The sequence below is a fragment of the Hyperoodon ampullatus genome, assembly GCF_949752795.1.
Source record: "Hyperoodon ampullatus genome assembly, chromosome: 2".
In the NCBI taxonomy this organism is placed as follows: Eukaryota; Metazoa; Chordata; class Mammalia; order Artiodactyla; family Ziphiidae; genus Hyperoodon; species Hyperoodon ampullatus.
This window is the reverse complement of record NC_136915.1, coordinates 1,416,545-1,428,679: the sequence shown is the minus strand read 5'-3', so window position 1 is coordinate 1,428,679 and position 12,135 is coordinate 1,416,545. Positions and strand designations below refer to the sequence as shown.

At 52.9% G+C, this 12,135-nt stretch overlaps 1 protein-coding gene across 1 annotated transcript in view; it reads left to right on the top strand.

Annotated features, from left to right (window-relative positions):
• Positions 1–3,591: 3,591 nt before the first annotated feature.
• The window catches only part of MMEL1 (membrane metalloendopeptidase like 1), a gene marked incomplete at both ends in the record, with an annotated part of 42,117 nt that continues 33,573 nt past the window's right edge, over positions 3,592–12,135 (top strand). The window contains 1 exon segment of the mRNA XM_079698693.1: positions 3,592–3,745. Within this exon segment, the coding sequence (XP_079554819.1) occupies positions 3,592–3,745 (154 nt within the window).

Here is a 12,135-nt window from a genome sequence, read left to right as displayed (position 1 = left end):
GATGAAGGAAGGGATGCCCACCCCCTACCCTCATGGGGGGCTACCTTCTTGGACCCCACAGCTGAGGCTGGGCCTCAGACCTCCACATCCCGCATCTACTGCCTGAGAGACAGGGAGGGGTGGGCAGGGAGCCCGCACTGGCCCCTGAGCTCACCTAGGAGAAAGGACTAAAATCCACCTGGTGGAGGTGTCCTGAGCAGCTGGGTCGCTGTCTGTCTAGGGATCTGGCTGGGGCTGGGAGTCTGTAGCTCCTTGGCCTGTGGACTCCCCTGCCACGCTTCCCAGCTTCTCTTGGAAGGGAGCCAGCACTGCTAGGCTTGGTTCCCCCCAGAACCTGCTGGCCTCAGCGCAGTGCCTGCTAGGAGGCCGGGCCAGGACCCCAGGCTCCTTGCTCCCTCAAAGTTTCTATCTTTCACTGATGGAGCTACAGACGGGGAGGACCCAGAACAGGGCAGTGTGGGTGGGAAAGCGCAGCTGAGCTCCGGGGACCTGCCAGCCTCTGCATCCAAGCAGCCTCTGGCAGGGATGGGGACCGCTCTGGCTGCACTGCATCAAGCGTGGGTCCCCAGGGCCGCCACACTCTGGGAAGGAGTCTCTAGCTGGCAGGCTGGACCCTGACCCATCTCTGGCTCCCAGGAAGGGCAGTTGCAGCTTCTCAGTCCCCTGACCTTGACCTCATCCCCATTCAGGCCAGCAGCCCAGACAGCTTCCAGGCCAGGCTGCCAGCCCCTCGCTCTGGCTGGGTTTGTTCGGGGGAGTGGAGGGCTGCCAGGGCAGCCAGCGGGCTGAGGAGAGCCTTGCCTGGGGGTCAGGGGTGGGTTCTGGATCTGAGACCCTGAAGCGCTGCCCTCCTCCCAGGGAGGGGGCCAACGTAAGAGGCCACCTGAACGTGGACTGGAATATTCCAACGAGACCCAGTGCGGGCCTTCTGGTGAGCGGGTGGCATGAGCAGCTGTTTACCCCCAGACCCCTGGCTCTGTGGCCTGGCCCCTGGCCTTGGACACCCTTACAGAGTCCCAGGGGCCTGGGAGGATCCCTCCGTCCTCTGAAACGGAGGCAGGACCATGCTGATGACCAAGTCGGGCCCAAAGAAGGGACATCTGGGTCCTGACTGGGGCCTACTCCATGCAGAGCCCCCCAACCCGGCCCCCACCCCTGGGCCAGGGGTGCCCGCCTAACGTTCTGAAGCACTGGGGTGCCTCTGCGAAGCCCGGAGGGCCCCTCCTGTCCCCCAGCCAGGGCCGCCTGCCTCCTAGGGGTTAGGGTCTGAGCCTCGAGACCCCCCCAGGGGCGGAGAGGCAGCCGAGCCCCACACCAGCTGAATGTGGGTGTCTCTGGGTGGGGACCGCCCCCATCATGATGAGCAGGGACGCCTCCTCCCCTGACACCCCGGCAAGACCCCCAGAACCCACCAGCCTCACTGGAGATGGAAGGGAAAGGACCCCGCGGCCAGGATGCTTCTCTGGTTCCGTCCTCTCTCGGGCAAGGTGGGCAGGGTGAGGAGAGGGGTCTGGCCTTCCTTCCCAGGAGCCTTGCGGCCCCTTCAGACTCCGAAGGGAGGGAGGGAGGAGGGGCGGGAGGTGGGGCCCTCAGCCTCCGAGGGACACCGCTCAGCAGGGCGCCTCGTGTCCCCTCCCCCCACACCAAACCGGGATGGAACCTGCCAGCTGTGAGCAGGGGGCGGTCCAGGCCTCCAGAGAACCCATGCCCGCATCACTGGCCTGGCCTCTCACAGCCCCACCCCTGGGAGCCCTCCCGACCCAGCCTTCCGAGACCTGCCTGTGGGTAGCGGCCTTTCTGAGTGACCCGCAGGTGAGCCGGGCCAGCTTTCCTGGGCAGTGCGGCCGGGGGAACACTCTCCAAGCGCCGGCCCATTTCCCAGGCCGTGGGGCAGGCAGCCCAGCACCCCGGAAGTCAGCAGGGCAGAGTGAAGTGGATTAACTGAGTGATGAGGGGACTCTAGTTCTGATCAGAGAAAGAAGACACTGGGGACCCCAGAGCCACACGTGCCAGGCGAGGCTCAGACCCGGCCATTCATTCAGTCGACAGTCGTCGATGGATGCCTCCAAGGTTGTGGGCACCCGTCTAGGTCCCGGGGACCAGGCAGAAGGAGCCCCCTGCCCCCGGCACCGACGTTCCCAGGGGGGCGGTGGGCAACAGAAATAGAAATAAGGGCCGTAGAGGCTGAACCGTCGGTGAGGTGGTGAAGCAGGTCAGGTCTGGAGGCAGGTGGGGGCCGGACCCGGAGAAGGCCTAGCTGAGGTGACCTTGAGCATGGACTTCCAGGGAGCGAGGGGCTCAGGTGGGGATCTGGCGTGGGGAGTGCAGAGAGAGGTGGGGGGGCCGAGGGGGCTCCTGAGATCAGAGCGGGCCTGGCTTCTCCTCTCTGGTTGGGTCACGTGACAGGTGATGCCAGAGGTTGAGAAACCCAACCCCCCCAACCCCCCCACCCCTCAGTGAGTCGGGACAGGTGTTGGCAGGTGAGAACAGCTAACCCAGCCCTGGGCGATCTCCGGGCTGCGCTTACCTGCCCGCGGGCGGGTGGGACAGGGTCTGTCCTCTGTCCTGGGGCGGGGCTGGGCTCCGAGTGTGAGCTTGTGTGAGGACTGGAGCTCGGCAGGGCAGCCAGCTCTCTCCCAGGGCCCGGGCACATTTCTGGGTCAGGGCTCTGTGTGCCAGCAACAGAGGCATGCTCACGAGCACACACACATACACCCAGGAGCATGTGCACACCTGTACGGGCACACATGCTCACTCACACGCACCAGGGAGCACATGCAGCCCTTGGTCCGCTGTCCCCACCTGACCGGAGCAGCACACCCTCTCCTGCACACAGCAGCGGCCCTGGGTGTCTTCCACCGCTGCTCACCCCCCGGCTGTCACCGCCTGGCTGGCTGGAGAAGGCGTCCCTTCTGTAGTGACAGGGTGCGAAGACGGCGGGAACTGCGCACCAGCCAGGTGACTCCTGGAGCTGCCCTGCCGGGGCCCGTCGTGGCCTGCGTGGTCACCGCTGCGTAGATTCCAGTCATTCTCGCCTCTCCCTTGCCCCTTGGGCTCCAGGCAGGAACAGTGGGCAGGGAGCCCAGTGGGCCAAGCCACCTCCCAGAGCATGTCCCTGATGCACCCAGGCCCACAGCTCCCTGATGCACCCAGGCCCACAGCTTCTCAGCACAAGAACCCCAGGCAGGCTCCACTGCAGAAGCCCCTTGACAAGCCTGGGAGCTGGGCCTCTGGGTCCCGCGTGCCCAGCACAAGCTGGGAGCGGAGCGGCCCCGGACCAGCACCAGCCAGAGAACAAGCTTGGAGGGGACTCCCTCCAGAAGGGACAGCCACCAGGGCCAGCAGGCCAGTCCTGCCCCACCCCTGGCACTCAGACTCTGGCCCGGGGAGAGAGAGAAGAAAGCCCTCAGGCACAGGCCAGCTGTGGCCTTGGGATGGAGAGAGGGACTGAGCACCCGCCAGCCTCAGGCTGGGCCTCAGGAGCTCCACACCCCGTCCTCCGGGCCCTGGCGCCCCAGGCTGGGTGGACGCCGCCCCTGGCCTTGGTCTTGGGCTTCTCAGCTGTGCGCTTTCCCTGTCTAGAGACTTGCAATGAGAAAGCCCGAGAGCCCGATGGGGATGGTGGAGGTCGCAGGCCGCACAGGGCAGAAGCACCGAGGCTTCCTGGAGGGAGGGCGGCTGCTGCTGCTGCTTCTGGTGACGGGCGCCCAGGTCGCCCTGGGCGGCCTCTACGCCGACAGAAGAGGTGAGTGAGGGCGCCTCCTCCCCTCGGGCCCGCCACCGACACCCTGCTCACCGCCTCTTCCCCACGTGGCCTCGGCAACGTCTACGTGCCCGCCCACCTGGATAAGCCAGCCGTCGAGCGGGCAGGTGGGGTCTGCTCGGGGCACCGGGGGCTGCCGGGCTGTGCTGCAGCCTGGAGAGAAGGGGCATTGACCTGCGGCGGCCGGGGCCCTTCCAGAAGGCTCTGCCCAGGCGCCGGCTGGCACAAGGCTGGTTCTGCCGGCTCTGGGCTGGCGGGCCCCGGCGGGACTCCCGAGATGCGGCAGAGCGGTTCCCCACGCCGCGTCTGCGCGGCCCCCTCCCGTCCCCTGCAGCACAGGGCGCTGCAGTTCCCGGCCGGCCCAGCAGCAGGAGCCCGCGCTCCAGCGCTGGGGACCCGCGGCACAGCATCCCTCTAGCCAGCGGGGCTCGCGTGCCGCCCCTGCAGAGAACCTGCTGGGATCCCCGTCGCGGCCTCCTGAAGGCCTGGGTCCCCGGGGCCTCGTGGCTTCCCAGGCTCTGCTTTTTGCACAATGGTGGGTGGGGGCCAGGCCGGGGTCCTAGGGAGATGGGGATGCCAGGGCCGCCCTGCAGGAGCACCCCCACTCACAGTCCCTCCCCCGTCTCCCCAAGGCCAACGTGGAGGAGCCTGGACTGTTCCCCCCTTGGGTCTGGAGGCACTGCGGGGGCGGGGGGAGGTGCTCGCCTGCCTGCACCTGGGCACCAGGTGGCCCGGGTCAAATCCCAGAGGCACCTTACTCCCGGCAGGCACAGCCTCAGGCGCAGCTGGGCGGTGCAGTTGGTTCCTCCTGCAGGTGGGCGGGTGGACGGGGTGGGGTGGGGGGGAGCTCAGGACTCAGGAGGATCTGCAGGAGAAGCCCTCCCCGCGGCCCCAACAGTAGGGCAGCACAGGCTTTGCTACTAGAATATTCCCTCACTGGCCAGAGCCACCTGCGCTGTGGTGGGACCATCCATCCATCACTGGGCAAGGCTGCTTCTGAGAACCAGATGCGGGTGCTGCCCACAGACGTGCTGGGCGGGCCCTGCCCAGGGCTGCTCCCACCTGACCAGGAGCCTGGCCAGACCCTGCCAGCTGCTGCCGTCTCTGGCCCCTCCGGGTCTCCTGGCAGGGTCGATGGACACTTCATCTCCATGGGCACGGGCCGTGGGGAGGGACCACTCACTGCTCGGAGAGCCCTGGAGAGCCCAGACCCCAGGGAACCTCTGTTCAGGACTACTGGGCTGCAAACACCTGGTTGAGAGGCTTCCAGGGGACAGGGCTGACCCCCCACCCCACCCCAGTTCTCATCTAGGTGGTACCAGCCTGACAGCAGGGACCCTCCCTGCCCAGCCTGCCTCCTCCTCGTGGTCCCCTAAATACAAGTGGGGTCTCTGCCAGGGCCCCTCAGGCAGGACTCTGTGCCCCTACCACCCCGAAATGACCCAAGCCGATCTCGGCCTCAGGTCCTGATGGAGCCCGTGGAAGAGTTTAAATGCTGCATTATTATTTATTTCTAAAGACTTTCTCATCCACTATGGTTTTGTGGGGGTTTTTTCATTGATTTATGAGTTATTTAGAAATCTCTCTTTTTAAAATTTCTAGATGCTTGGAGACTTTTTCTTAGTTACCTTTTTAAATTGGTTTCTAATTTAATTGCATTGTTGTCAGCAACCGTGGTTTATGTGATATTGATTCTTTGGTATTTACTGAGGCTTGCTTTAGGGCTAATACACAGTCAGTTTTATAAATAATCCACATGTGCACGTGCAGTACACACAATCACCCTTAAGTGAAAGTGGAGATACAGACAGAGGTTTAGATGCATCCATTAGGTCAATCAAATCGTCTATATGTTTGTTTTTTTCCATTTTCTTGACCTTTCAATTCTTGAAAGATGTGTGTGCTAAAACCTTGCCCTAGAGAACTATCAATTTTCTTTGTAGTTATGTCAAGTATTAATTTGTGTGTTTTAAGGTTAAACTATGGGAATTCCCTGGCTGTCCAGTGGTTAGGACTCCATGCTCTCACTGCCGGGGACGTGGCCAAAAAAAAAAAGCCACATTATTATGTGGATGCAAATTTAGAATCAGTGTATCTTCACTTTGTGTGATTATGTAGCACCCCTTTGTATCTTAACAGTGCCTTTTGCCTTAATATGTTTTGTTTTAAATTCTGTTTTGTCTGATATGAATTAGCATTTGTTCTCTATTTTTTCCATCCTTTTTCTTTGAGACTTTGTCTCTTTAGCTTTAGGTGTGTCTTTTGGAACCGTGTACAGCTGGATTTTGTCTCCATCTTGTACCTGGAGGACTTAGTCTATGTGTATTCACACAGAAATGTACGATTTTTTTCTGTTGTGTTCTTTTGTGTTTCTGATGCCTCTTTTTTCTCTTTCCTTGCCTTCTTTTGGATTGATCTGTTATTTTTCACTCTGTTTTCCTGCAACTATCTTGAAAGTTTTATATTTCTAATCCTTTTAATGGTTACCTTAGATTTTTGGTTTTAATATTTATTTCAAAAGTTATAGATAAACCTGTTTCAGAAAATTGTTTTTTAAATAAAACTTAGAGTGGAAAATACAATCCTGCACCCACAATCTTGCCTCCTGGAATTCTGCTCCTCAGAAAGAGCCATATTCATTGTCTAGTGCAGAGATCTGCAAACCATGGCCTGTGGGCCAAATCTGGCCCACTGCCTGTTTTTGTAAATAAAGCTTTATTGGAACACAGCTGTGTCTACTCACTTATGTATTGTCCGTGGATGTTTTCAGGCTACAAGCGCTAAGTTGAGTAGGTGAGACAGAGTCTGCATATGGCTCACAAAGGCTAAAACATACATTGTCTGGCCTTTTACAGAAAAATATTGCCAAGCCCTGGACTGGAGTGTCTAAGCCTCCTCTTTGGACCCTTCTCTCTTTATTGTCAGCGTTAGATCACAGGGAGGCATCGTAAGGCTGTGGTTCATACCCAGGCTCCTGAATCTGACAGCCTGGTTGGGCTTGCCAGCCCCCCACATCCCAGCTGTGTGACCTTGGAAGGTTTTCTTCACACCTCTGTGCCTCAGTTTCCTTATCTGTAAAATGGAACATAACATAGAGGCTTACTGGAGGGTTCAATGATTAATACATCAATAACACTTAGAAAAATGTCTGTCATGCTGTTTATGATCAGATTTAATAATAAAATATTAGATTTGTCATTGATTCCCTATCCATATTGTTATTGACATCCCGAATGGGAGGCAGATTTAGGTCCTTAAGCCACCCAGGCTTCCACTGTCCCAGTATAGGTACATCATTGCTTTTGGATAAATCCATATGCATCATTACAATAGTTCTACTGAGTATTTTTCACAGCTGAGCTATGAAGAATAGTTGGATTACATTTCCCTTCCTTGTTATTACTTTGTTTTCTTATCATTAATAGCTATCTTGTTTCAGGAGTTTCATTTCTCTCCTGCCCCTTTTCCTCTCTCTTTCTCTCTCTTCTCTCTCTCTCTCAGACTCTATATACATATCTGTGGCATGGTTTGATATTATCCCACAGTATTTGGGTGCCCTGTTCAGATTTTGTTCATTCTTTTACTCTTTGTGATACAGTCTGAAGAGTTTGACCCTAATTAGTCTTCAGTTTCACTGGTTCTTTCCTCAGCTGTATCCAGTGTGCTGGTCAGCCAGTCAAAGGAATTCTTCATCTCTAATAACATGCTTTTTCTTTCTGATATTTCCATTTCCCTCTTTTTTATCGTTTCCATCTCTTTGTTGAAAATTCTTGTCTGTTCATGCATGTTATCCACCTTTTCCATTAGATGGAAACATATTAATATATTAACCATAGTTATTTTGCAGTCCTTCTCTGATAATGCCAATATCTGAGCTATCTCTGAGCCTAGTTCTATTGATTACTTTATGTCATGGCAATGGATTGTTTTTTCTTGCCTCTGTGTGTGTGTGTGTGTGTGTGTGTGTGTGTGTGTGTGTGTGTGTGTGATATACATTTTTACTGAATGCTAAACATCCAGAGAAAGAGCAGAGACTGAGGTAAACAGCATTTGCACCCAGAAACAAGCACAGTTATTCTGTCAGTCTGTTAGTGTGAGAGATTGAATCTATCTAGTCAGGAGTCAGCTGATTTGGGGTTTTGTTTTCACTTTTGTCACCCTAGGTGCACCACAGACTTCACCTTTCTCTGGCTGTGAGCAGTGATTACCTGCGCTTAGAGAAGTGGGCCTGGGGGGCCAGAGGTTCCCCGTTGTTCCTGCTCCAGCCTCAGATCTCAGCAGTCCCTGGACGTGTGCAACACAGAGGGGTTCTCTCCATGCCTCTGCCCCTCCACAGATGGTAGGTTGCCCTTGCTTTTCAGTGCTTGGCTCATGCTGGGGTGGGGGATCTCTGGTGTCCTGGCCCCGTCTCAGTCTTGGAGTGGGGGTGTCTCAGTATCCCTGCCCCGATCCCCATGTCCATCAAACTTTGCCTTATGCCTGAGTCCCCTGCCCCTCTCCTAGTGGCAGCAGACCTCAGCTTGATGTCAGTCTGGGATCCTGGGCCCACAGGGGTCTCCTGTGCCTCTCCCATGAGCAGAGGATTTTTATATCTGACTCTCCTCCGGGCCAGTAGGTTTTCATCTGGTCCATGGGAGTGAGAGGGTTTACTACCCTCCCCTCGGTGGTTTAAAGCTCTTGCTTCCTACAAGAGGAGGGTCCAGGCAAGCAGGAGACGCCTCCTGCTGGCACCTCAGCAGAAGCAGATAACCTCCTGCATGCCTGTGCCACTGGGGGGGGACTCTCTGGTCTTCTGAGACCTGCCCCAGTTTTTCTCATTGGCACCTGGTAAGGATCCATGGAAATAACTGGTGAATGAGTGCAAAATCCCCCTGTATTGAGGCTCCAGCTGTTCCACACTGACAAGCTAACTCACACTTGGCCTTCAAGAATTCATTAAAATGTTAGCTGATTTCTTCTTACCCACTTGTGTGGTGACTGTCTCTTACTCCTACGTCCTGCCAGAGTTCTCAGTTCTGCTGGGTGGGACATGTCACTCTGTTTTCCTGGTCACCCTCTTACCTCAGGTCCTAGATGAGCTCCAGAAAAGCTGTGATTTCTGTAGACTATCTGGATTTTTCCTGTTACTACAAAGGGAATGATACTCTAGTTGGCTTTTGATGTCGTAAGTGGAAAGCAGAAGTAATATACCTTAAATTTTATATGCATATTTAACTTAAAGTATTCAGCTAGTCAATATCTTCATATTTCTTCCAATCAATACAAGCATTTAGAACAGTTTAACTCATCCTCCACCCTGATCACATGTTATTGTGGGTAAGTCCGTGGTTTCTATCTTATTTTTTATTTACTGAACACAGGCAACATTCTCTAATATACTCAATTTAATTTCGATTTTCCCAAGTCCTTATCAGTTTCTTTTTTTTTTTTTTAATTTACTTTTGGCTGCGTTGGGTCTTCGTTGTTTGGTCTTTGTTGCTGCGTGTGGGCTTTCTCTAGCTGCGGTGAGCGGGGGCTTCTCTTCGTTGTGGTGCACGGACTTCTCATTGCAGTGGCTTCCCTTGTTTCAGAGCTCGGGCTCTAGGTGCACGGGCTTCAGTAGTTGTGGCGCATGGGCTCAGTAGTTGTGGCTCACAGGCTCTAGAGCACAGGCTGAGTAGTTGTGGCGCATGGGCTTAGTTGCTCCACGGCATGTGGGAACTTCCCGGACAAGGTGTCGAACACATGTCCCCTGCACTGGCAGGAGGATTCTTAACCAATGCGGCACCAGGGAAGTCCCTTATCAGTTTCTTTGCTCATCATTCTTCCTACTTCTCAGGTAGCCCTTATGAAATAATTTTCCTTCTTTCTGAAGTACATGCTTTCGGAGACTCCTACACAAAGTGTGTTCATGGACCATTGGTGTTGGCCTCACCTGAGAACTTGTTAGAAATTCAGAAACTCAGGGCCCATCCCAGGCCTACTGGATTAGGATCTGCATTTCATCCCCAGGTAACTCATCTGCGCTAAGTTTGGGAAACGCTGATTAGGACACAGCATTTGTTGAACTTGCTTGATAATCAGAGTAACCTGGGGTAATTGTTAAAAATCCAGACCTTGGACCCTGTCTCCATCTGCTTGGGCCACCATAACAAAATACCATAAGTCAGGGTGACTTAAGCAACAGAAATCTATTTTCCCCTAGTTCTGGAGCCTAGAAGTCCAAGATCAGGGTATCAGCCAATTCAGTTCCTGGTGAGGACTCTCTTCTTGACTTACAGACAGCCACCTGCTCACTGTGTCCTCATGTGGTGGACAGAGCACGTTCTGGTGTCTCTTCCTCTTCTTATAATGCACCAGCCCTACTGGATCAGGGCCCCACCCTTATGACTTATTTAACCTTCATCGCCTCCTCACAGGTGCCAACGCCAAATGCAGTCACATTGGGGGTTAGGACTTCAACATAGGAATGGTGGGTTGGGGGGAGAAGATACAAAATTTAGTCCATAACAGGACTCAACCTGGGCAGAACCAAGAAATCTTATAGGGTAAGACCTCCGAATCTGTACTGTAACCAGCATGTTAGGCCTTTCTTGTGATCAGGCAGATTTGGGGAGCACAGCTTTAAAATACTCTTTCAACTGTAAACCTTCATTTTTGTTTACTTGAAAATGACTTTATTTGGTAGTCATCCTTCAGCGATAGTTTAACTGGTCACACAAATCTGGGCTTAGTTACGTTCTCAATATCTTGAAGATTTAGTTTTGCTGTCTCTGACTTCCATTGCTGCTGTTCAGAAATCTGGTTCAATCTAATTGGCCTTCTTATCAGATGAACTTTTTCCCCTCTGAGCTGTTTTCTCCCTGGTACTGTGCATTTTTACCATGAGGTATCTAACTATGAAGCTCTTTTTATTTATTCTGCTTTGCATCTGTTGTGATTCTTGAATCTGAGCATTAATGACATTTATTAATTTTGGAAACTTGTAGCCACTGTCTTTTTAATATTGTGTCTCCCACATTATCTTTATTTTCTCCTAAAATTCTGATTTCATATGCACTCAATTTTTCTCACTCTATCTTCCATATCTTTTAGAGAAAAGTTTCCATCTCTTTGATTTTGCCCCACATTCTGGGTAAATTCTTTAGAACTACATTCAAATTCACTAAATCTCTCTTCAGCTCTGTTGTATCTGCCACTTAACCCATCCATTTTGGATTTTTTCTTAAAAAAATTATTTTCAACAATTTCATGTTTTTTATTTCTAGAGTTTCCAAGTGATTCTTTTACAAATTGATTTTTTCAATGTTTTCTTTGCCCTTGTTTTTAATTTTTATTTCTTTCAATGATTCAAACATACTTGGGTTATTTCTGCATCAGCTACCCACTGCTGCCTAACAAATCACCCCAATACTCAGGGGCTTAAAACAACACTTGTTTATCATGACACACATCCATCAGTAGGCTGCAGGGTTCAGCTGACGTAGGTCAGCCTCAGCTGGGGCAGCTGTTCCATGAATTTCATCCTCCTACAAGGACCAGCAAGCATGTCCCTCTCCATACAGAAGCTCATGGGGGCAAGTGGAAACACACCTAGGGCCTAGGCTCAGAGCTGGAGTACATTATTTCCACCTCATTCTATTACAAAAGCCACAGGGGCAAACCCACAGTGAAGAGAAAGAGGAGATATTCTCTGCCCCTTCAGGGGAGGCAACTACAATGGCATGTGCAAAGGCACAGATGCAGAGAGACATTGAGGTTTGGGGCCTGTGATGCCAGCTTCCACATGTTATGGGTCAGATAATCCTAAAATATGAATCCTTGGGGTTCTAGTCCTGCTGTTTGCTGCTTCTCACTCATGGAATCTGGTCTTCTCATAAACCTCAGTCCATGTTCAAACTGGCTTTATCTGTGAGAATCCTTTGTTACTTGGGCTAAGTTTCCCTCCAGACAATATGTGTGTTTGTTTCCATCAGGCACCTGGGAACGCTACCAGCCTATATTTAATTTCTCAGCTTGTGGTTTCCTTGACCACAGGGTCACGTAAGCTCACACCCCACAGCTGCATGACAACCAGCCTGTGATGATGCATTCTCCAGGGAGGACTGTTATTTTCCACCCAATAAAGTTCTTTGTAGCCCTCTTTTGTTAGGGAGGGAGAGACAGAGACAGAGACAGGAAGAGGAGAGAGACAGAAAGAGGAAACAAATTGTTCACATCAAGGCCAACCTTTAGGAGAACAGACCTTTCAAAGGAAATGTCAGGTTTGTTTTTTAATGTAGAGAGTCTATGTGAAAATAGTTGGCATATTACAGAAGTTATTCAAGCAAATATAAAAAAGAACGAGAGTAGACACATGTCAACTGGGTACAAGGAAGTCTACGCCCTTCTGG